At 36.2% G+C, this 26,807-nt stretch overlaps 1 protein-coding gene across 1 annotated transcript; it reads left to right on the top strand.

The window, feature by feature from the left end:
• Nucleotides 1-752: 752 nt before the first annotated feature.
• LOC134575408 (transient receptor potential cation channel subfamily V member 6-like) lies at nucleotides 753-26,110 on the top strand. Its single transcript, XM_063434711.1, has 15 exons — nucleotides 753-976; nucleotides 2,762-2,859; nucleotides 3,354-3,476; nucleotides 5,715-5,855; nucleotides 6,272-6,370; nucleotides 7,802-7,974; nucleotides 8,350-8,496; nucleotides 9,979-10,200; nucleotides 11,400-11,486; nucleotides 18,715-18,788; nucleotides 19,367-19,532; nucleotides 20,168-20,234; nucleotides 21,053-21,318; nucleotides 23,959-24,059; nucleotides 24,351-26,110. The coding sequence occupies exons 1-15, from the start codon at nucleotides 885-887 to the stop codon at nucleotides 24,466-24,468; spliced, it is 1,974 nt and encodes a 657-aa protein (XP_063290781.1). The 5' UTR covers nucleotides 753-884; the 3' UTR covers nucleotides 24,469-26,110.
• The last annotated feature ends 697 nt before the right edge of the window (nucleotides 26,111-26,807 follow it).

The following is a 26,807-nucleotide window of genomic DNA, read 5'->3' as shown; positions in this document are numbered from 1 at the left end:
ACTTCTTCTATTTTCACATACAAGGAGGGAGCTGCGAGCCAGTAGCTCAGTCCTTGTAATAAACCGAACAAACAAATAGGTCTTTGTTCATTCATTTGAAATTTCTATTAATTTATTCATCTTTCTGACAAATGAATGATTAGACGAAATTCCAGTCCGAATGCCTGAGTGTTTAACTGGGCATGTGCGAGAATTTTGCAGTGCTATCTAGTGTGGGCAGATGACACATCCCGCAGGGCCTTCATCTGCCCACATTAAGATGGCGGCGCCCAGGACCAAGGTCCAGTCACAAAATAAAGTTAAAAGGGTAATATGGGGGGCCTGGGGGCATTGGGAGTAACTAGGGGGGGAATTAGATTTAGTGTAGTTGGAAGGGGAGTTCAATAAAAATCGGCCATGACAGTACCACTTTAAGGCTTATTATATTTTACAGAAGGTTGTAACAAAGGAAAATGCAGATGGGTTAAACAGTGAATAATCAGACAAATCAATATCGGGCCATATGCATTGCATTTAACTAAACATATGATTTAATGACTTTAACTTTGGATATTGTGTTAGAGTTTACCCTTAGAGTACAGTTATATAGTTTACTGTATTTTAGTGACAGGCTGCAAGGTAAAGCCAGAAAATGTGTTTCTATTTTCTAGTGCTTTTACATGACACAATAGGTTAGAGGACAAGGAAGACAAACAGGTCGGGTGAGAATGTGGGGGGAGAGTCGGCTCATTTCTCAGTGACACAGTCTGAAACACTAAGCAGCTCAGATGGCTGGTTTATGTGACACTAGGCACTTTTGATTTACAAACCACAATCAACAGTCACATACAGTTTTTTTTAAAGCCCTTTCCCTCTCCAAATGTTCTTCTGGATGATGTGTTGAAATGCTCATCCAAATTCTACAGAGACTGAGGTCATGGAGATTGTGGGATCACCAATTGGAAGATGAAACTATAGAGCTCCTGCAGTACAGAAGGTAGAGTGTTACTCATTACTCTTATGCCAGGAGGGAGATATTACAATACAGCTTTATTTCTTCATTTATGGGTTAGAAGAGCAGCAACCTTTTTGGAAAATAAAAAGTCTATTATTTTGGATACATTTTGAGGGTTCTATTTAAACAGCAATTCAGTGGCAAAGTAGTACAAGTGGTGAAATATGCAGGATCAGCTGATAATTGTTAAGATAGATAGATAGATAGAGCTCAGCTGTTGCTGCCTAAATTTTGTCATTCACTGTGCTTCTTAGTGAATAAACCCCCAACCACAATAAAACTAGCTAGTACTTGTGTATATACCATTGATACCATTCTTCAGCCTGATTAATTAAGCTGCAACCAATTTTCTAAGCCTCAAAATTCTCTATATAGCAAAGTGCTCACAGTAAAATATTATTTTGTACACCTTTGTTTCATCAGATTAGAGATAGCTTGACTGATATTATCTTCAGTTGTTGGCACGTTATCATTTATTTCAGATAGCAGCCTATATAACAGAGGTTGCAATCATTAATCATTAATATAACTATTAATGGCTTACTGTATGACACAATGGGTTTCCAAGCTGTACAGATGGTTCAATTCTTGCCAAGCCAACATGGCCTGAGGGTTGTTATCTACAGCAATATGTTTAGTAATACTATCTCATTCCATGTGTTGTATAAACAAAGCTGTTAAACGGATATCAATCATCTCTCTATTTAGTATTTAGACAACACTTAACATGTAATCGTTACACAGAAATGACCTTGATCTGCTAGAAAAAGTATAATGTCTGATCCCTGCAGCTGTGACCATGTAGACAAAATTATTTTTTCTAAAAGAAACGTAGCTCATCGTATTTGGACTTATGGGTTCCATTCAATTGATAAACAGGAAAGGTCTTGGTATTTAGAAAGAATCAGTATATCAGTATGAATATTCTATAAATAAAATAAACAGTGCAGCTATAACTAAACAGAAAGGGTCAATGGAGTTGATTGACAGCTTTATTGGCACTGCTCTCTATGTCAATATGTCCCTAGATCAATGGATTATACTTCTAAATGAAATAACGCTATATTCACCACCCTGGTGATGACAACTGGCCCATTAATCTTTCCATCATTTTTGATGGGCAAGATGGTTAAGCGAGAATATATCCAGCAATAAACTTTCCATATGCATTCTGGATTCATATCTATCGTGACATATTTTGATTAAACAGATTTACATATATGAAGACCTTTGAGTACACTTTATCCGGGATCATGTGTGTATATATATATATATAGAAAAGTAATCAAGGGAGCACACTAGGTCTTAAAAAATAGTGCAAAATTATTTACTGCATTCCAAAGAATACATCGCTGTGGTATACAAACAAATCAACGTTTCGACCCTGCTGGGTCTTTATCAAGATCTTGATAAAGACCCAGCAGGGTCGAAACGTTGATTTGTTTGTATACCACAGCGATGTATTCTTTGGAATGCAGTAAATAATTTTGCACTATTTTTTAAGACCTAGTGTGCTCCCTTCATTACTTTTCTATTTATATAACGCGGGACTGCACCTAGGCTTGTAATACTTGAAAGCTATTTGAAAGGAGGAGTGCCTGGCTTTGGAATTTTATATATATATATATATATATATATATATATATATATATATATATATATATATATTGAATGGTGTCATATATATATTGAATGGTGTCAAGCTTCATGTTGAAATATTGAACCAAAATTATCTGTAAGACTATATTGTTTTGATTTTTTGTGAAGGATACAAGAGTTGCCTCTACTTCTGGCAGCAAAAGAAAACAATGTTACACGATTAAAGGAACTTCTTGAAGATGGCAAATGGCACCAGAATGAAAGAGGTCTGTATCATGGCATCAGCACCGGTAAGAGGTGTACAGTATACAGTTCAGGGGTAAAACATTGTTTTTGGTGTGCCTACAATATACTTGGTGGGTGTCTAGTTTACAAATTGTCTTTTGTTATTTAAATTGTGTTGATGAGTGGCTTCTAGTTTATATTGTATCTGTTACTTTGTTTGTGTAGCCTATATTAAGAATGCTGTTATGTGTTTCTTGTTTACATTTATTTTTGTCTCCTGGTTTAAATTGTACCTACTCTTTTTCATATTTACTTAATAAATATGCGCATGTATGTAGCATTAATCTAATTAATACTGGGCTTGTGGTTTTATGTCTTTAATATATGATGTATGTTTTTTATGTAAATATTATATGTTGAGTTCAATTGATTTTGATATTAGATACATACATTGCAGGATTGGTTTTAAATGTAATGTGGAGTTAAAGTACATGCAGTATACTGAATAAACTGTCTTTCTTTAATGTATTGATAGGAGCTGTGGGTGAAACATCGCTGCATGTGGCTGTCCAACACAATAGCCTGGAAGCAGTACAAGTTCTATTAGAAGAAGCACCAGAGCTAATTAACCAGCCAATGACCTCTGATTTCTATCAAGGTATTGCAAACAATAATTATTTATCCTTTTAAGTACACATACACATCCTACCACATTCCTCCTTTCATCCACTCATTCATTCTACCTTATTTTCTGTACTCCCATAAACACATACTATCTGTCTATAACATATTCTTTCTATTTCTCTGATGTTTTTACTTACCTTTCTTACTTCCTATGTTTATCCTCTAGCAATTTTTCATACTCTTGCATACTCATCCTACCTTCCCTCCTTTCTATTCACATATCTTACTTTTCATCTCATAAATTTCATTATTTTTTCTCCTACTATACATACCTTTAATCTAAATATACATTTTACCTTTCTTTATTACTATACCATCATTATCCGTATTTCTCTACTGCTTGATCTTCGCCTGTTCCTGTTTATACGTTGGTCCGATTTCCAGATTGTGTTCTATATTTACCCTTGTTATGCCTGGCCACTCTAAGATCTTCTAATTAGACATGTGCAATTTGTTTCGGTCCGAATTAAAATTCGGCTGAATTTTCGGGTAATTCAGACATTCGGGTACTTCCGAATGTCCGAATAGCTCAATTGCCGAATTGCCGAAGTGCCGAATTGCTGAAGTGCCGAAGTTCCAAAGTTCCGAAACACAGTATTGTCCAAGTACTAATATACTTACCCAGTGAGAGAAGAAGAATGTTACATTGTATACAATTTCAAATAAAAAGTATACAAACATAGCCAGGATTCAGCTGTAAGCATTTGCAACACTTACAACAATCAAGTAACATACATTCATATAAAATGTAAGTTACTTAGCCAGTCATGTAATGACAGGAATGAATAAGTAGATAACTCCCTCATTCCCACTCACAAGTTGAGAGTGGTTAGAGCACCACTCATAGCTATAACACCCAGGGAAGATCAGCCACTAGAGTGCGTGGGATCCAATAGATGCACTTGTGACCAGGGTTGCAGATAAGTGAAAATTCCTTTATTCCAAGTATAATAAAAACATATGCAGAAATGGTAGAAGTCCACCATTCACTCACCAACCCTTGGGAACAGTGACATCTTCTGTGAGGTATACAGGCTGTAACAGCCGTCATTTTTGTTCCTGATCGTGGCTGGCTTCCGCGTTTCTGGTTTATGACGCATTTTGCCCCTCCTCTTGGGGCTTTCTCAAATGAGCAGTGTGAAGATCATCTGGATTATAAGCAGCCGCAGCAGCCTGGCAGACAGCACAGGTATTGTTTCAAGAACTGCCGATTTCATCATGGCTAGGAGCTCTACAAATAAAAGACGATTAGAAGTGAGAGGATACACTGCTCGTTTGAGAAAGCCCCAAGAGGAGGGGTGAAACGCATCATGAACCAGGAACGCAGAAGTGTTTGAACTGTCTGCACCGGCAAAACCAGCCACGATCGGGAACAAGGACGGCTGTTACAGTCTGTATACCTCACAGATGATTTCTCTATTCCCAAGGGTTGGTGGGCGAAAGGTGGACTTGTACCATTTCTGTATATGGTTTTACTATACTTGGAATCCAGGAATTTTCACTTATCTGCAACCCTGGTCGAAAGAGCATCTACTGGATCCCACGAATTCTAGGGGCTGATCCTCCCTGGGTGTTATAGCTATGAGTGGTGCTCTAACCACTATTAACTTGTGAGTTGACGACCTACAGATTTAAATATTTATTTTATATTTTGTAACTTTATTGTACTAGGAGTTCCTTCTGCTTTTTTGTGTTTCCTTTTTAGATACCAAAGTTGTGATTTTACAAGGTTGCAAGTATATTTATATGTTACACTGTTGGTTGTATGTATCACAACATCACTAAATTGCGTTTTTTAAGTACACCTAGGTTGTGAGTTGTTAATAGCACCTTAAGAGGTTTTTTATATATCCACAGAGGTTTTTTTTTTAATTCTGCGCACCATCACTTCCATTTGCTACTTCGTTTCAATCTCATTACCAAGATTTTGTGTTGGTTGTTGCAATTGTTATTTAATATTGTGCAATTAATGGTAATTTTTGCGCCATCTTATTTATAGACGAATATATTGCCTTGACATTAACCTACTCATTTTACTTTCTTATGGTCACCTAATGAAATATTGTTGCATGATCTCCTATATTTCTTTAGGTATTTTAGTTTACACCGTAAGTTAAGTAGGATAACAAAGACATAGGAGACAATGCTTCAACTATACGGATTATCTTCAAACTGAATACATTTCCTAATAGTAAATATGTTTCCCTTACAGGACAGACAGCTCTACACATTGCAACTGTAAATGAGAACATAAACCTGGTCCAGATGTTGATAGAGAAAGGGGCTGATGTTGGTTCACCTCGTGCTACTGGAACATTTTTTGCACTAAGTCCCAAGAACATTTTTTACTTTGGTGAGCACACTTAAAATCATACATCCAATTGCAATCTAGTCAAGACTAGACAGACGTCTGTATAATTTTCCATAATACTGATTTTTATTGTCAGCTTCTAGCTTTCTCAGAGGTTGCAGAAGAAAAAAAATTACACTAAAAGTAGGACAGTTGAGATAGCTTGTAGCATAATATGAAAGGTAATAAAGATTCATTACACTCATATAGAAACTTGGCTATAGATGTATGTTGATGGAAGATAAAATCAAACTGTCTGGTCTAGCCTGCCTTCCTTGTCCATTTTCCATTATCCAGAGAATATGCACGTCTGATAAACAGCTAGCCATATGCAATATATATAAGGGAACATAAATTTATTACAATGCATAAGTGTGCCAACTAAGATTAATGTGATTTAACAAACTTTTTACTTCCAGGGGAACATATTTTAACCTTTGCTGCATGTGTGGGGAACGCTGACATTGTCAAGTTACTTCTAGACCATGGAGGAAATCTACGGGCTCAGGATCGTTGGGGTAAGAGCTGAAAAGTGAATAAATCATAGGTTAAGATACAAGATGGCTAAAACTTAAAGGAACACACCAATCACCATAACCAACACAGCAAGCTGTTGTGATTGTGGTGCTTGGAGTACTTCTTTAACACTGGACATAAAAGACAAAGAGTGTGGTACTGGAACAAACAATCTGAAACTAGAGTATAGACTCTCTGAATTTTGAACAACCAAGGAAATTAGTGCTATAGACCAGGACATTCATTCAGCACAATACAAATATGGGTCTCAAAAGTTTAGTCAAACAGAAAGTGTCTAGAGAATTTGGACTTCAATATTTGACTTCAGTATAATTCAATATTTGAACCTTTTTGACATCCATTGTCAACATACACTTTTGTTAAAAATGTCAAGGTAATTTAATAAAGTGGATTCTCCCAAGTGAATTGAGTGAGTTTCCAATTTAAGTCCAAAGTAGATGAACTGGAAGCATAGCTGTCTTGGAGATTTTTTTCAGTTTAGGTATTTTAACCTGAAGTTTAAAATTCACTTGGAATTCCCGACAATTCTTCATTAAACAATATTAAATATAAATAATTTATTTTATAATCCTAGAGGAACTATTTGCTATTTCCAAGTTCTAAATTACTATATGAGGAAGTTAAAGGGACACTCCAGGCACCCAGACCACTTCTGCCCATTGGAGTGGTCTGGGGGCCAACTCCCACTACCCTTAACCCTGCAACTGTAATATTGCAGTTTTTTTATAAACTGCAATAATTACCTTGCAGGGTTAACTCCACCTCTAGTGGCTGTCTACCAGACAGCCACTAGAGGGAACTTCCTGGTCCATAGCAAAGATTTTTTTTGCTAGAGCGTCGCTGGACGTCCTCATGCTGTGTGAGGACCTCCAGTGTCGCTCAATTCCCCATAGGAAAGCATTGAAAATATTTAATGGGCATGCGCATTAGGTCTCATCGGCCGGTGGGCGGGATCAGTCTCGCCCACTGGCCGACGGAGTCAGAAGGAGGAGCGGCAGGGGAGGAGGAAGCAGCGACGAGGGACATGTCGCTGCCTCAGGTAAGTGACTGAAGGGGTTTACACCCCTTCAGCAACTGGGGATTGGGGGTGGGAGGGAGAGGGAACCTGCAGTGCCAGGAAAACGGATTGTTTTCCTGGCACTGGAGTTTCCCTTTAAGAATTTTATAGTTTATAGGTGACGAAAAGAAATGATGGCATCACATACCAAAAATGTTGCCACTTTAACTTTATAGTACTTCAATTCTTTTGAATATAGTTGATTTTTTTTGTCATTGGTAATATACACAAATCAATCTTCTCCAAAAGTGAAATAATCCCTTATATAATAGAAAATCCATAAATTGCAGAACTTTACACAATTGTGTAAAAAATAACCGTGACCCACTAAGTGAATTATTTTCTGTTTTATCAGGTAACACTGTCCTGCACATTCTTGCTCTCCAGCCTAATGCAGCCATGTGCTGCCAGATGCTTGACTTTCTGCTATCCAACGACGTCAGGCCAGTTGGACGACCTTTGGAAGAGATTCCCAACAAACAGGGACTCACACCAATGAAGTTAGCTGCCACTGAAGGGAATGTGATTGTGAGATTCTTATTCTTGAAGCATTTAGAGGATTTGGAATTTGCTTTGTTTTGTTTTTCTCCATGTTTTTATCATTGTTTCTAGTGGACAATTGCCTTCAGAGTAGGCAAGTAGTACCAGGGACATGGCCATCATTAGGCTCACTTATTAGCAGGATTTAGATAGCATAGTGTGAGGGTCAATATTCGTATTTCTATCTTCACTGGTTCTTAGGGGGTGCTTATAAAACTCAATATCTTTAATGAGGGACAATATTTACTTTATAATGTATTTAAGTTTGACCCTTGTTGATGTGGTTGTCTTTGTTAGAACCATTTACTGTCACAGATATTTAATATTCCGTATGAGGCCCCTTATACATCACAACTTTACTAGATGTTTCAGCACTTGGTACAGAAGAAGAGGAAGGCCCAGTGGAATTTTGGTCCTGTTACATCCATTTTTTATGACTTGACAGAACTTGACTCACTTGATAAGGAGCAATCTGTTCTGGAGCTAATCGTATCCTCAAACAAAAGTAAGGTAGGAAGGAATGTTATCTGTATCTTGTTATTAACTCAATGGTCCTGCTGGAGGCTGTTGAATATTAACCATTTCTTATTAATCCTTTCTAATTAATTTTGTTTGTTTTTTCTGTATCATTATTTGTTTTAATTTTGATTCCACTTTACTTAAAATCTAATCAGATAAGGTGTCTGTAAATTGAATTTATGATTTAAACTCTTAAAAATAGTATTTTCTTGTTAAAAAAAATATTAATACCTGTCCCTCATTGTCTGTCTGAGCATCATTGGAAATGTAGGTCACAAAGATGGCAAATAAAGCGCTAATTAAACCACAATACCATAATAACCTCTCAACAATGTATTAGGCCTGTGGGTAGGAGATGTATTTCTTTTACTGATTCCATGACTAGATTCTGATAATTCCTGCAGTTATGAGCGTTTATTAAAAGAGTTAAAGGGACACTGTAGGCACTTTAACTTTTTAATCTCATTGAATTGTTTATAGTGCTTAGAGCCACTAGCACTGACTCTCCATTCATTGTTAAACCATTTTGAGCAATTTCACATAATATAATTTCCACCGGCCCTGTAGCCAGGCCCCTACATCCTTGTAGCCATACCAATTCATACCAGTTATGGACACTGTGATAAAGGCTCTGACTCTGGCTGAAATGTTGCCTCTGTTTCAATTAAAATCTGTCTTTGGATTTTACCCTGTGAGTGGCAGAAAAGCTTTCAATTCTTTACACCATGGACACTGTGATAAACTGAAAGTGGTCAGCTGACACTCTCGGCCAATCACAGCGATCCATTGTTGCTCAATGGATAGTGAACTACGAACACTATAACCACTTCAATAAATTGGAGCAGTTAAAGTGTCCCATGAGGTGAGGTGAAATTTTCAGTTTCAAACTCTGTTTAGATGAATGTTTGAAGAAATATTGGTTCTTTCTGTAAATCAAAAGCAAAGTATCACCATGCAAACCATCTAAAATATATTATTAAGTTGGTACATTCTTGGTCAAGTTGTATCTATTGCATATCTTTCGACTGTCTAACCTACAAAGTCCTAACGCAGACTCCACCATAATGTGGTGATCTGCCATGGCCAACCTTCACTGTTATAATGAAATCCTCTGCTATTCTTATTACAGCTTCAACTTTAGGATTCTTTCCATAGTGTTTCTACCAAGGGAAATCCACCGACTCATCCCATCATCCTCCCTTCAACGTTTTCAAATTATTCCTAAAATGTATATATATAGAAGTATGACATCCTAAACTCTACACTTTGATGCACAATTATTCATTTCTCCAATATTCATGTCTCATGGAAACACACATACTGAGATTCATAAACCTCACACTGTTTTTAAAATCACTTTTTTTTTTGTGCTCCATCTAAGCTCTAGTTAAGTAATGGTATTTTTAATTATTATGTCACGGTCTGTCCAGCTAAAAAGTATATTTAATATTTCTTCTCTTAATCTACTTAAAGGCTCTCAAAATATTGAACTTGATGCCAGTTAAACACCTGTTGAAAAAGAAATGGCGCAGAAGTGGCCGTCCATATTTCTGGTTCCTGGCAATTGTCTACGTGCTGTATATGATCTGTGTTTCTCTTTGCTGTGTCTATCGACCACTTAAACCAAGAGAACCTTCACCTGATAATTTGACAAACCCCCGAGACATCACGTTGTATGTACAGAAAACATTTGAGGTAACTTACACTAGTATAATTCGGCATTCTAAAAATAAATTTTACATATCACCCTGTCACCCAAAATCTTTTTTATGGAAAATCCTTACTTTGATTTAATATTTTTAGATAAGATTTTCAGATGATCACAATATGTTAAAAAAAAAAAAAAAATTCAAATGACTTATCTAGAGAATCACTATTAAAGTCTATAAGAATTTTTGTAGATAAATTCTTGGAAATGTTTTTGTAACAGATTTATGATTATTTGAAAAGCTTATTGAAAAATAATAAATTTAGGCCTTAGATGAAAACAATTGAATTGGTGGGGAGGACATTGTTAATGACATAAATATAAGTAAAAACATTACATCAGGTCATTATTAGTATCAGATAGGTATAATGCGGTATGCATCCTTTGTCTCAGGTAAAGGCACAAGCTTAGAGAATTGCAAGTTTAGGGTACAGGGCATGAAAGCAACAGTAAAACAACAAATCCTTATCTCATTGCACAGTACGTCAGAATATGTGGCAACTGCATAAATAAAAAACACGTCAATAGTTGTTACATTTAATTTATTTTGGAATTCTCTAATTTTATTTGCATGTCTAAATTATGAATTATGTGCCTTAGCTTGTGTGTTACTAACCATAAGTGTATTATTTTGAAAATGTGCTAAACTCAACAATAAGGGTCAAGCTTTATACAAGTAGTTTATTTGTTCCATAGACATTCAGGATGTGGTCCACATATATAGGGCCACAATTAAGTCTTTGCCATTTAAAAAAAAAAAATTGTTGAATTTTTTTAATGATAATTATAATGTGTAGGTGAAAAGAAACAAAACAAAATTGTCATAAAGAACAAACAGTCCAGAATAAATCTTCAAAAGAGTAAGAACAGTATCATAAAACAAATATTTTCTAATTGTCCTCCCTTCCTAAAGAATAAGAAGAGACCTAATATGGTCTGGAGTTAGTGTAGTTTTTACCCTTTTGACCCCAGGTCTGCCACCTCTTTCAAAATAATAATAGATCTTTCTCCCAAAAATCTATATAAAATGTACAATAAAGCAACACATGCAGCTAAAAAACAAAAACATAGGTGCTCACAATCTATGGGTTCTCCTATGTTGTGAACAGGTTCTAAACATATTAAGTTAACTTTTGAGCTAGTGCAATGATCAGTTGTAAGGCACTGACAGTTAAAAATTTTCTAGGAATCTTACCTCACCCGGGACGATCATCTTCGAATGTGTGGCGAGATTGTATCTGTTATCGGGGCATTTGTACTTCTTCTGCTAGAGGTAAGACTTTTGAAAACAATATTTTATTTTGTGGGCAATTTAACTTAAATATTTTAACCTTAACACATATTAAAAGTATTTGAACTACTTCCAGTACAGATTTCACAAGTGTAGTATTCAATATTCCAGAAAATGTGCATCTGATTAATTAATGACGAGTTAGAAAAATAAATAAATAATACAAATTAATACATATTTACTAGACTTGGATATTTTTTCAGGCCTAAACTGCAATTTTTCAGAATTTGGGCTGATTGGGTGATTATTCAAATTCATTAACTCCTAGCCAAAATGTAGCCGGATCCTGAAATAACAGAAACGAGCAAAGGCAAGCATGTTCGCTTTGTTTTGCGATTCTGAATTCCACCTGCAGTGCAAAAACAAAGAAATAATTGATGACTTGAGGGGGGGAAAGAGGAGCAGTTAAAGAAAAACAATCTCTATATATTTTGTAAATATATACTACATAAATATATATAAATACAGATTGTTCTACTGTTTCTTCTGTTTTTCCTTCTTTTGATTACTTTTTGTCAGATGATCAGTGAACTAGTGGTGTGCACAGGGTAAAATTTGTTTAATTTTGTTTAATTATTTTTTTTAATTTTGATTAATCTGAAATTAGGAAAATATCAATTCAGACTAACTGAATTTTGTCCAAAAATGTACATTTCTGAAATTTAGACGCCCATTATTTCACATGGGGAATAATTGAAGGTGGCAGTTACAAATTTAGAAGGGGAAGGGGAAGAAAACGACTTTCCAGAAATTAATCTTAAAGGCAGCAATATCAACCATCCCAAAACAGACAAATAGATCCTCCAGAATATTTAGATTATTGACCAGTATCAGTGTTACTTGTACATATAAATATACAAATACAACTGATGAAATCAGGTTTTATGAAGAAATTCTACAGCCTGTGTGAAGAGATGGATTCCTAATATATTGCTTGAACAGGAAAGACCTGTACTAAGAAATCCTTGCTGGGAAGTTTAGCAGATAATTTAGTGCAGGTTAGTCCTGAAAGGCCACTAAAAGGACACCGTTCTGATAATTAGATGTTAAATTGTCCCTGCTACAAATCAGTCATTCTCCATGGAAAAATATACTGCAAATCTCAAATTTCAGTACTTATTATTGTTAACAAAATGATTAAAACAAGATGAAAAAAACTATGCCTGACTTGAGAATGTCATTGAGAAAGATTAACTTTGTATACAGTATCTACGGAGGAATTATCTGCAGATCTTTTGTGCAGACAAAAGTAAAAAAAAAAGTAAAAACAGGTTGGGCCAAACAGTAGTAGAGGCTTTAAAGAGCTAAATGGACTAAGAACTAAGATATTGTAATAGTGACAAAGCTGCTTCATACTGCCACATATATCAACTCTTATGGCATTACATTTGTAGTTTATTGTATTAAGTCTAGTCTGAGCTAAGTTATTTTAAAGTATACTTTTCTGATACTAAAATAGTGACACCTGTCACAGCTTATTGCCCGATACATGTACTATTTTATGGCCATTTAGCAAATCTGTTCTAGACATCAATTATTCCACTATATAGAAGTCCCCTCCCCCGATATTCTATCTAGGGAACTACTGCTATCAAATTTGGTATGACATCAAAGCCTTCATTTTCTCTGAACAACAAATACATTGTAGGACCTGGTGTTCATATCGTTTGAAGTCACCTTCCTCGTCAGTTGTCTTTTTAGTACACTTTATTTGCACATTTATTTAGGTTATACAAGTTTTAACCCGTTAGCGCCGTTACGGCGTTCCATGCCGTCCCGCATTTAGTGGGCTTTAAAGCTGTTGCGGCGGCATGGAATGCCGTGACGGCTTTGAGCCCTGGAGGTCCGGCGGTACTCCCCTTTCACCGCGATCCTCTTTGGGAGGGCTGCCTGACAGCCCAGGCAGCCCTCCCACGGCAAATGAGGCCCCCGGGGGCCATGCGATTGCTCTCAAAGAGCGATCACATGGCCCCCTATAGCTGGCTGTGGATCTGCCAGCAGGGGGACTGTCTGAAATATAAAAATAAATATTAGACATGTGTAAAAATAAATGTAAAATATTTTATATATATATAATATGTATATATATTATATATATAATATATATATATATACATATTATATATATATAAAAATATTTAACATTTATTTTTACACATGTCTAATATTTATTTATTTATTTATTTTATTATTTTATTTATTTATTATTTTAATTATACGTATATATATATATATATATATATATATATATATATGTAGATCTATTATATGTATAATATATATACATATTATATATATGTAACGTCATACAAAGTGTATTTTAATACTAATATAAGTATATATATATATTAGTATTAAAATACACTTAGAATGACGTTACATATATATAATATGTATATATATTATACATATAATAGATCTACATATATATATATATATATATATGTAACAAAATACACTTAAAATGACATTCTATATATATCTATCTATATATAAAATACAAATAACAGCAAATATATATATATATATAGATAAATACATATAATTACATAAAAGATTACATTAGTATACACGTAGAATTTAAATACATATATATGTATATATTTTAAAATTCTACATGTATATTTAAGTAATCTTTTAACATAATTATGTGATTTGATTAATTAAAATTTGATTGACATGCCTGACAACACAGGGAGAAAGTGCAGAGAATTTAATTCGCAAGCACTATATTTGACCCTGTAACTCTCCAAGACACCATAAAACCTGTACAGACTTCGCTGAACTCAAATATTAGTGTTTCAAACTGGTAAATTGTATTACAACAATGATATTTTAAGTAAAAGTGAAGTTTTTTCCATTTTTTTACAAACTAACTGCACTTTTATGGACTATATTACTGTTGTAATATGTTTTACTGTTTTAAAACACTAATATTTGTGTTTAGTGAAGTCTCCCGAGAATAACAGTACCACCCATGTACACGTCTTATGGTGTTTTGGAAAGTGAGAGAGTCACATATAAGGCTTGCATTTCATTTTTTTCACATTGAAATTTGCCAGATTGGTTATGTTACCTTTGAGAGCGTATGGTAGCCCAGGAATGAGAATTACCCCCATGATGGCATACCATTTGCAAAAGTAGACAACCCGAGGTATTGCAAGTGGGGTATGTCCAGTCTTTCTTAGTAGCCACTTAGTCACAAACACTCGCCAAATATTAGTTTTTTGCTTTTTTCACACAAAAACAAATATGAACGCTAATTCGGCCAGTGTTTGTGACTATGTGGCTACTAAAAAAGACTAAACATACCTCACTTTCAATACCTTGGCTTGTCTACTTTTTCAAATTGTATGCCATTATGGGGGTAATTCTCATTCCTGGGCTACCACACCGTCTCAAAGGTAACATTACTAATCTGGCAAATTTCAATTTGAAAATGGAACGTTCTATATTTGACCCTGTAACTTTCCAAAACACCATAAAACCTGTTAATACTGGTACTGTTGTACTCGTGATACATCGCTGATTACAAATACAGGGAGTGCAGAATTATTAGGCAAGTTGTATTTTTGAGGATTAATTTTATTATTGAACAACAACCATGTTCTCAATGAACCCAAAAAACTCATTAATATCAAAGCTGAATATTTTTGGAAGTAGTTTTTAGTTTGTGTTTAGTTATAGCTATTTTAGGGGGATATCTGTGTGTGCAGGTGACTATTACTGTGCATAATTATTAGGCAACTTAACAAAAAACAAATATATACCCATTTCAATTATTTATTTTTACCAGTGAAAATCCTCAACCCGAAAAGGCCCCACAAGCTCATCTTTGATGATACCAGCCCAAACCAGTACTCCACCTCCACCTTGCTGGCGTCTGAGTCGGACTGGAGCTCTCTGCCCTTTACCAATCCAGCCACGGGCCCATCCATCTGGCCCATCAAGACTCACTCTCATTTCATCAGTCCATAAAACCTTAGAAAAATCAGTCTTGAGATATTTCTTGGCCCAGTCTTGACGTTTCAGCTGGTGTGTCTTGTTCAGTGGTGGTCGTCTTTCAGCCTTTCTTACCTTGGCCATGTCTCTGAGTATTGCACACCTTGTGCTTTTGGGCACTCCAGTGATGTTGCAGCTCTGAAATATGGCCAAACTGGTGGCAAGTGGCATCTTGGCAGCTGCACGCTTGACTTTTCTCAGTTCATGGGCAGTTATTTTGCGCCTTGGTTTCTCCACACGCTTCTTGCGACCCTGTTGACTATTTTGAATGAAACGCTTGATTGTTCGATGATCACGCTTCAGAAGCTTTGCAATTTTAAGAGTGCTGCATCCCTCTGCAAGATATCTCACTATTTTTGACTTTTCTGAGCCTGTCAAGTCCTTCTTTTGACCCATTTTGCCAAAGGAAAGGAAGTTGCCTAATAATTATGCACACCTGATATAGGGTGTTGATGTCATTAGACCACACCCCTTCTCATTACAGAGATGCACATCACCTAATATGCTTAATTGGTAGTAGGCTTTCAAGCATATACAGCTTGGAGTAAGACAACATGCATAAAGAGGATGATGTGGTCAATATACTCATTTTCCTAATAATTCTGCACTCCCTGTATGTGCATTTTTTTTTTGCAGTATTATGACATTCACAGCTACAAATGTCAGACGGAAATACAAATTTAAAAAAAAATCTTATTTTCTCAATTTTTTTTAATTTTATACATAATAAATTATGTTCCATATATAAATAGTTATTGATAAATTAAAGCCCTGTTTCTCCTGAACAAAAGGATACATAATAAGTGTGGGTGCACTTAATGTGACAGCAGTGAATTACGGTTGAACAGACATATAGCGCAAATTCCAGTTTTTGTTTACGTTTTGTTTTGATCAGAACGTGCACTATTGACTCCGTCCTGAAGGGGTTAATAAAGTGTTTGTCATTATTATTTTTCAATTTTCATTTATTTATTTTTGGGGATTTTAAGGTTATTCAAATTTGTAATAATTACCTTCTGGGGGTATCTTCTTGTGGAGTTCTTCCTCTTGTGGGTTTTTCTCTATTTAGCTCTTTAATTGTACTTCAATTGGGTTATGCCATTATTACCCCTGCAACCATTACAAACAACAGTCCAGAGTTTGTTTTGATTCTGTGACTTTTATCTGCTTGTTGTTTTTCTGTAGTAGTAGCTTACTCACATTTGTTAGAGCTAAAACCAGCTCTAGCATAAACAGCATTCAGCGGTATTGTAGAGAACATGAACCGTCGATGAATAAGGCGACAATGGTACAATCCCCACCTAGGATTCTTTATATTCCAGTCTCTCTACTCCTACAGGGTTGCTTCCGTTTCTCTATATGTGTTTTCCTTTTGTGCAGACACCCTACACATAATAAGGTATGACTCTCTTGGAAAGAATATTTGACTTCACTGTCTTTAAAAGTAAGGTTGGCGAATGCAGTGGGCGAACGCGGTGGGCGAACGCATTGGAGCTTGGTGTACTGTGTTTCAATATGTTTAAAATATATATTTAGTTTGCATCTTTTTTAAAAAATAAGACCAGATAAATTAAAATAATTGAAGTACTTTATTATATAAAAAAAAGTGCCTAAACACTGGAACCAATAATACACAGCATCTCAGAACCTGCCCTAATGCATTTTGTGCATAGAAACTGCACATACTCATAGGATATATGTGACAGAACAATTGTTCTGTTACTGGTCTGTCATCGTGCCAGACCTATACTGTCCCTTTGTCACAGATGTCAGATACAATTACTATGTTCACCTGTTGCTTTATGTACAAAGAAACATTCTAAAGGCAAAGTATGATTATTTTGTGTCACAGTAAATAAGTCAGGGACAATGGTTGATGATTTACCCCTGCAGTGCAGATACTTCCTGTGTACACAATTAGGGAAAAAGAGTGGGGTCTGTGATTTGGATTCATTGTTTCCCCCTCTGTCTGGAATTACCTGATGTCTTTTGTACCTCATGTATTTTGTTAATTAGCCTTTGATATTTTTTACAACATTACCTGTTGTCTGATGCACATGTAATTGAATTACCCGGTTTAAATTAGGCTCTCTATTGTTTGAGATTTAACATACTCTAATATCTTTAATTTTCTCCTGGGCATCTCATGTTCCTGATTGATCAGTGTTGTTTATGTGTTATTTGGAAAGCTGCTTTATATTCTGTCTATGAACTTTAAAGTTTGTTTGTTAAAGTTTGTTATATTCTGTCTATGAACTTTAAAGTTTGTTTGTTTGTTAAAGTTTGTTATATTCTGTCTATGAACTTTAAAGTTTGAAGCATCCAGGTTTATTGTCATTCATCCACTATAGAGTAATTACTCACAGAGAATTTTCAGTGGGCTAGATAAATAGAATATCCTATACGAACCAGAGCTATCAGTGCAGTACATTCTGCATTGCCGGTGGATACACGACTCACAGTACCGGGTCTTAGTATAGAGGTTAGCTGCACTGGTTAGTGAAAGAAACCCACGGATTATAACATGCCTGAACTACACCTTTTGCAGCAGAGATGTCAGGGCTGTATCGTCACAGTACATAATTACACACTTTTATTCAAAATACAGGAAGCGAACCATACCTTCCTATAGGTTAGCCGAATGCTCCAATCACTTGCCTCCTACATCACCGTCAGAATATCATACCTAATTTCAAAGTCTCCCATCGACTGCATAAAGTCAAACTAATTAATCTCTGTTTTGTCCTAAGCATCAATATATCCACACACGTGCAGAATCCAAAAGCCAGTTACATGTGTACAACATATAACACAAAGTATGACAAAATCATACATGAACAAAATGTATATTTTCATTAATTCAATTTGCAGTGCTCAATACAATAAATCAGAGATAGAAATTCCATATAGAACGTGTATTGCATTTGATTAAAAACCATTCATCTCATATCACATTCTCAAAATGTTTTAATTAGTGGAACTTAAAGCCATTTCGCAAACCTCCGCTGACTGTCTCGGTTATTACTTGAATATACTTTAAAGCATTAATAGAACATGAAAAAGTTTGTAATTATTAACCTAATTTAGGATAAATAGAGCGCACAGTCTGAATGAAAAAAAATCTTCATTAATTTGACCTTAGAAGTTGGTGGTAAATAGTTCTGCATTAAATAGTGTCACACAAACTAAAATAAATGTGTGCATTTAGATCTCTCAGGTACTGAGTCGTGGAATGCGGTGCTATTTCAGTTACCTGTGGGCAGAGCCTTTCTGGATTGCCAGGTGAGTAAAAGATCTGTTAAAACCTTAATAAAAAGAAATCATGTCTGCAAGTAGCTTTTTAGACAGTTGAAAGAGCTGGGAAAAAAGTCCATGTAAAGGATGTTGAAATGTAATAAATGTTTTACGTTTCATTTTACACAGAATGTGGATGAAGTTGGGAGTTCTGAAAAAAAACACATTCTAAACAGACTTTTCAGAAAAGGTGCACATAGCTTTCAACATAAATAAAAACGTAATCCGCCTCTTTCTGACTTGATAAGATCAGCAAGGAATTAAGCTCAGTCAAAGGATATATAAACAGGGTTATTCACCAAAGTGAAAATTCAAGGTGAATTTGTTAATTTTTTAAATGTAATGGTAAAATAGCAGCATTGGGGTTCTAACTTTAGTAAATAACCAAGACTTTTTTTTCTTTCAATGCTCAATTCTCCAGGTTCATTTCGTTGTCTAAGAAGCCTCTGTGCTTAAAGTATTTCCACTTTCTATAAACTACCAAGTAGAGGCCCAAAATAAGAAGTCATATCAGCTTCACTTAGTCACTGTCTGTAAAATAAGATTCTGTCTCCCTATTCTGCTAGATTTTGTTTTTCTTCGATGATCCTGGTGATTCTGGTTCTAAGAGTCACTAGCACTGATGGAGAGGCGATCCCAATGTCCATAGCTCTAGTGGTTGGATGGTGTCATGCCATGTATTTTGCACGTGGATTCAAGATGCTTGGACCTTTCACAATTATTATTCAGAAGGTAACAGAACCATCTTTATCTCCTTGATTACTCATCTATATTAAGATATTAGTTCTTCCTAACGTAATTTGGGAATTAATATCAAACTAGTTAAAATATGGTATAAAACTAAAATATATAATCTCTGTTCCATTCAGTTCCATGTTGATTGCTCCCCAATGTTGCCCTAACATTTCTCTCTACCAAAATTAGACACTGCCTTTTACATCTGTAAAAATTTCAAATTGACCGTTTGAGTCTTGCACATCATACAATGGGAATTAATCACATTTTTTTTATCCAATTATATTTTTTATTTCCTAATTGTAATTTAAATATTTAATTTTTTTACAATAAATGTAAATCAAATTGATTTCAGCTAAAACCTTCCAGCAAACATTCTTGAGGTCTGCACAAAGGAATACAGAAAAAGTGGGATTTGGATTATGTGAAATCGGGAAGTGTTAAATAATCCTGGGAAAAGTTGGATAACCATTAGCTGTTGTGGACTACATTTCTTGTGATGTTCTTGTATATATTTACTGTGCATTTATTCTCTTTATAGCTCAATGCCTATAACCTGGATTTTTTTTAGTTGTGACTAATACTGAGTGACTGCGAAATACTCACACATTCTCTTTTTCACTCCATTTCAGATGGCATCAACTAATCTCCTGACATTTTGTTGGCTCATGGCAATGGTTGTATTTGGGTATAGCACAGGTAGGTAGCAATGTATGCCACACACTCAAATCCACAGACCTAAACATTACCTTTTTCCAGTGTAGCTACATCACAATACCTCACACAGAAACCCACCAACTACTGCTATATCCATGGCCGGCGCGTCCATAAGGCGGCACAAGCGGCCTCCTTAGGGCGCCAGAGCAGGGGGGTGCAAAAATCTGAATCCCCTGCCTCTGGCTGGGAACTCTGATTTTTCAACTCACCTCACTCTCCCTGCAGCCAGCACAGAGCAGGCAAGAAGTCATCCGGCGTCTCCTGATGATGTCAGGAAAGGGGGCGTGACTTCCACTGCTCTTCTCCAAGACTTCCAAGCAGATTGGGATGAGACCACCACTGCCTCAACCCCTGTCCCGCAGACCCACCCCCTACATTCCCTAACTGCACTGTAAGACGTCCCTTCAACTACAGCATCTATTCCCCTACGTGCAGCCTTTATACCCTACTACAGACCCTAACTGTGTCCGCATGTCTCTGTGTCTGTATGGCTGGGGGGGAGAAAGAGACACACAAAGGGACTGGGGGGAAGAAAGAGGCTAAGAGAAGTAAGAGACACACAAGAGTGATTGTGAGAGACAAACAAGGGGATGTAAGACACACTAAAGGGGGGATAAAATACACTAAAATAAATATGTCTAACTTTATTTTTCTCTTTTACTCTCTTTCCCACCCCTTCCATTTCACTTGCATATTTCCAATCCCTATTTCCACCTTCTCTCCTTCTCCTGGGAATCCCTATTTCATTCTACTGCACATTGTTTTTCTTCTTTTTGTCCTCCTGCTTATTTCTCTTCCAGCTCTCTTTATTGTTTGTCAGACAATAAATCAATCAGATTGGGGAGTTTTCTATCCCTATACCCAGTCTCTGATTAGTACCTACCAACTTTTCCTCAATATCCTCAATGGACCTGCCAACTATGATGTTGACATCCCCGAGATGTACAGCTTCCTCTATGCCTCCTTCTGTGTGATTGCATTCCTTCTCATGTTTAACCTGCTCATTGCTGTGATGGGAGATACACAGTCTGCCATGGCTAAGAAAAAGGAGTTATGGAAGGCACAGGTGAGATACAGGTTAAGACATGAAGCAAGAAACAGGTTTCAAAAAAAAATGTGTGACTGATCTTGATAGCGTTGTGAAGTACACACAGGTCCCTCTACATACATGTCCAGACATTCTATCACTTACTAGTATATCTATATATAGTTCCATCATATACATATTTTGAGTACTGCTAGGAAAATAAGATATCATCAGGGATTCATAAGGTACTTCCTTTACATTTAAACATATACCAAAGGAAAATAAAGAATTTAATTTGTGGATTTAATTTGTGTAATTTGCACATTTCTTTTAAAGTCCTGCTTAATAGCCTTAGTTTATGGTTTCCCAAGACATTAACAACATTTTTAGGCTTTAAGAAATGACAGTCATTACTGTGAGGGAAAAAGTATTTGATCCCCTGCTGATTTTGAAAGTTTTTCCACCGACAAAGAAATAATTAGTCTATAATTTTAATGGTAAGTGCATTTTAACAGTGAGAGACAGAATAACAAAACAAAATCCAGAAAAACGCATGTTAAAAAGTTATAAATTGATTTGCATGTCAATGAGTTAAATAAGTATTTGATCCCCTATCAATCAGCAAGATTTCTGGCTCCCAGGTGCCTTTTATACAGGTAACGAGCTGAGATTAGGAGTTCTCTCTTAACCCCTTAAGGACACATGACATGTGTGACATGTCATGATTCCCTTTTATTCCAGACGTTTGGTCCTTAAGGGGTTAAAGGGAGTGCTCCTAATCTCAGCTCGTTACCTGTATAAAAGACACTTGTCCACAGAAGCAATCAATCAAATTCCAAACTCTCCACCATGGCCAAGACCAAGAGCTGTCCAAGGATGTCAGAGACAAAATTGTAGACCTACACAAGGTTGGAATGGGCTACAAGACTATTGCCAAGCAGCTTGGTGAGAAGGTGACAACAGTTGGTGCAATTATTTGCAAATGGAAGAAACACAAAATAACTGTCAGTCTCCCTTGGTCTGGTGCTCCATGCAAACTCTCACCTCGTGTAGTTTCAATAATCATGAGAATGGTGAGGAATCAGCCCAGAACTGATCTTGTTAATAATCAGGCAGCTGGGATAATAGTCACCAATAAAACAATTGGTAACACACTACGTCTAAAATCCTGCAGCGCCTGCAAGGTCCCCCTGTTTAAGAAAGCACATGTGCAGGCTCATCTGAAGTTTGCCAGTGAACATCTGAATGATTCAGAAGAGAACTGGGTGAAAGTGTTGTGGTCAGATGAGACCAAAATCGAGCTCTTTGGCATCAACTCGCCATGTTTGGAGGAGGAGGGATGCTGCCAATGACCATGAGAACACCATACCCACCGTCAAACATGGAGGTGGAAACATTATGCTTTGGGGGTGTTTTTCTGCTAAGGGGACAGGACAACTGCACAGCATCAAAGGGACAATGGATGGGGCCATGCACCGTTAAATCTTGGGAGAGAACCTCCTTCCCTCAGCCAGGGCAATGAAAATGGGTTGTGGATGGGTATTCCAGCATGACAATGACCCAAAACACACAGCTAAGGCAACAAAGGAGTGGCTCATCAAGGTCTTGGAGTGGCCTAGCCTCGGCCTCCAAAATAAGTGGAGGGAGATGAAGGTTCGAGTTGCCAAACGTCCGTCTCAAAACTTAATGACTTGGAGAGGATCTGCAAAGAGGAGTGGGACAAAATCCCTCCTGAGATGTGTTCAAACCTGGTGGCCAACTACAAGAAACATCTAACCTCTGTGATTGCAAACAGGGGTTTTGCCACCAAGTACTAAGTCAAAGGGGTCAAATACTTATTTCACTCATTGACAGGCAAATGTAATATACAGTATAACTTTTTTGACATGCATTTTTCTGACTTTATTTTTGTATTTATTCTTTCTCTCACTGTTAAAATACACCTACCATTAAAATTTTAGACTGATCATTTCTTTGTCAGTGGGCAAATGTTCAAAATCAGCAGGGGATTAAAAACTGTTTTTCCCTCACTGTAAATTATGTTTATTTGTAAGGGTATACATGAAATATATTGTACCCAACTGTGTGAAGTTGATAACAAGAGTCAATGGTCAGTTATCCTATATTTACAAGCAGTATTCCCATCTCCTTACCTATTAAGTACAGTATCCCAGGAAGCATTTGATATACCAGTAGTAAATGTTTTTAAACCAGCACTTGCTAACCAAACACCACATTAAATAGGTAAATAAATAAAATACCTATGGGAGTTAATAAGACCACCATACTAATATGGGTTTGACCCCATAAGATTTAATTTATTTAATTTTAACTTTTTTATGTGGCAGTTAGCTAACCATTACTTGTCAGCCGCCACATAATTAGCCCTCACACAGCTGAGTTTTTTTTTTTAACTATTTGCATGCTGGCTATAAGAGCTTCCTTGGGGCAAATACTTTATCAGATTATCATTAACTTGCAAAAAAAACAAGTGAATGATAATTTGTGAATGTGCGTCCAGCCAGATGCATTTGGTTCTGATTTTGGTACAATTGATGCTTTGTGTACTTTATGAATTCTATCATTTGTATAGGGTTCGGAAGAGCACTGGTTTTAATCTATCCGGACAAAATCAGGTGTTTAGTGAATAACCCTGTCTGCTTTATATTCTATTGACAGATCACCGACATTACATTAATGATGGAAAGGAAACTTCCGAAACACTTGTGGCTAAACTCACAATTATATGAGCATGACTTGGGCAGAAAAAGATACCTCAGGTAAATGTAGAAGATGAAAGTACATAATTAAAAAATAATAGTATTAGCCATAGTAATAAGAATTCTAATTTTTCTTGGAAATTCATTTTTCACATCATTAATATTCTTCAGTTAATGACATATGAGATTTTACTCTAAAATTGTAATGGTGATTTTTCCTGCTTTCTTTATGCCAATCTGGGTTAGTTAGTAAGTAGTACTGCATGTTAATTCTTGACTCTTGTTTTACTTCTATGACGCCCACCTGAGATGTGAAATTAGATGTTTTTTTTTTTTCTTCTGCTGTGGCAGTTTGGTGGAGAGTAAGTGGCACCCTCTCCCATATTTAGATGGAAGTGAATCTAGTGACGAATCAGATGATGATTTCGCAGAGTCCCTAAGAGAAGAGGACATTAGTATGGGCCCCTGAGCTGTAAATATTGGGAGTTATCAGATACCAGCTGGCACAATGGAGACTTGGAGTGATGGGCAATCTAATATAACATCTGTGAAGGAGAAATTTTAGATATGGATTGTTCCTGTGTTTTTGTTTTTTTTTCTATCTTCTTTAACCAGATTGTTTAACTGTGTTGTGTAATCAGTGCTCTCCTTGAGGACATACAAGGGATCAGGCTATCAGCCATATAGTTTAGAAAGTATTTTAAAAAACAAATTGGTGTTTGCACTGGAACATAATGTTTTTAAAGTGTTGATGACACTGTGAAGGTGAATCGCCCAACCCCATAGCTAGTTGAAAGTTATTTAAATGAAAGTTAGCTACTGGTTGTGTATATTTTGGGAGAAAAAGAGAATGGATTATATTATACAATTTACTTTGTGTGCCTGATTTACAATGTTGCCATAGGTGCAGTCTCTGAAATGGCACATGTGTGCATACTGAATTTTTCTGCATATACCCAGTGTATTTGTGCGAATCCAAACACACGAGTGCACCCAGAATGTCAAGATGCATTGACATCACCAAAGACACAGAATTGCTGTAGTGACAATTACTTTATCTGCACTGCTCACCCCAGTAAATGTTTCAGTAGTGTTTACTTGTGTAAGAGAACAAGATAAATGACATCTGTTCTAACAGGACCCATGTGAAGTTAAAACTTCATTAATACAACCTGTATAATAGAGAGCCTTTGGTCAGGCGGATTATTTGGAATCTGAAATAATACAAAAGAAAGGTATGTGCAGCTACTCCCAAATAATAGAAAAAAAGAAAGTATTATTTTGTTGACGAAACAAATGAAAATGAGTACGCAAAATCTTACAAAAGCAAGAAGAAATAAATATACTTACTCCATCACGGAAGTAAACGCGCTCCAAGTTCTAGGTGCTGGCAGCAATGTTCCTCCTGTTCTGAAAATTCTTACAAAATAGCAGTACCACACTAAAAAAAAACTTATTGGAATAAAAAATATATATGTATTGTGAGAACGAGTATCGTTTAGTGCAGATTTATGCCCACCATAAAAAGAAGCAGTGATAGGAATTGCAGCTAGCCCATCTCTGCACCGGGCATCAAAAAAGAGAAGTGGAAGAGAATAAAAAAAACAAAGTAAAAAACAACTAAATCAAACCTAGAAGTGAACGCGTTTCACGTCACTACTGGATGCTTTAGCTACATCTTTATTGATGCCCGGAGCTTTGTTGGCTACAACTCCTATCAGTGCTGCTTATTATAGTGGTCATGCTATTTTCATAATATTAGAATAAATCTGCACTACAAGGATACTCGTTCTCTGATATCTTTACTTTTATTCCATTAGGTTTTCGGAGTGTGGTAGTGGTCTTCAGGCACAAGCCATTTTTCAGTCAGTCTGTTTAGAACACAAACAAATTACATAGTTCAGCAGTTTATGAGATTTGGCAATAGCATCCAGGAAGTTAAAACATGGTATCCCTTTACACAAACTAAACAGTATGATAATAGTACTCATACATGTCTTCAAGGAGAACTGTCACTGCCCAGGATTTTTACATTCATGTTTACTCATCCCCTATATTTAACAAATATGTGTTTATGAGCTTGTAAAATAAAAATAAATATTAGAAATCCTCATCGTGTTATTTATTTCTGACCTGGAACTGAACACCTTCAACGTGGCTTCCTGCCAGTGATTGAGACATTCACACAACTTGCATTAAATGTGTTTACATAGGCTGAAATAATCAATGCATGATAATAAATGTCCATGTTTCTCCTCCTTGAATCGAATGGTTGAGCCAGGACTGAACTGAATAAAGATGTAATCTGTGCAATTTATAAAATACATTTAAAAGAGACCAGAGCATCACATGAAAAACATAACAAAACAAATTAAAATAACATGTTAACACAGGTTTTAAATGATTTTCAACGTTTCATTTAATGGTGACAGTTCCCCTTTAATTTAATCAGTTCTGGAACTTTTCCCTGCATATTCTTTGAGGAAACATATTACTCTATTACGAATACGGGATCCTAAGAGCAGAGGCTTAACTAGAAACCACGGGGCCCCGGTGCAAAAATTGCCCACGGGGCTCCCCCTTTTGTTACCCCCCCATCCCATACATCCCCGTCCCCCAAACATCCCCACCCCCCCACATGTGCAGACAAACAGATACACACGCAGACACACACATACATGTAGACACACACATACATACGTCTATCTTCTGTCCGTACTCCCACCTCTGATTCTAGCCTTCAAGACTTCTTGAGGGCTGCATCGTTACTGTGGAACCCGCTTCCCTCCTCCGTTAGATGCTCACACA

Source organism: Pelobates fuscus, chromosome 10 (genome assembly GCF_036172605.1).
Source record: "Pelobates fuscus isolate aPelFus1 chromosome 10, aPelFus1.pri, whole genome shotgun sequence".
NCBI lineage: Eukaryota > Metazoa > Chordata > Amphibia > Anura > Pelobatidae > Pelobates > Pelobates fuscus.
The sequence above is the reverse complement of the archived record's forward strand: the minus strand, read 5'-3'. Positions and strand labels throughout refer to the sequence as shown.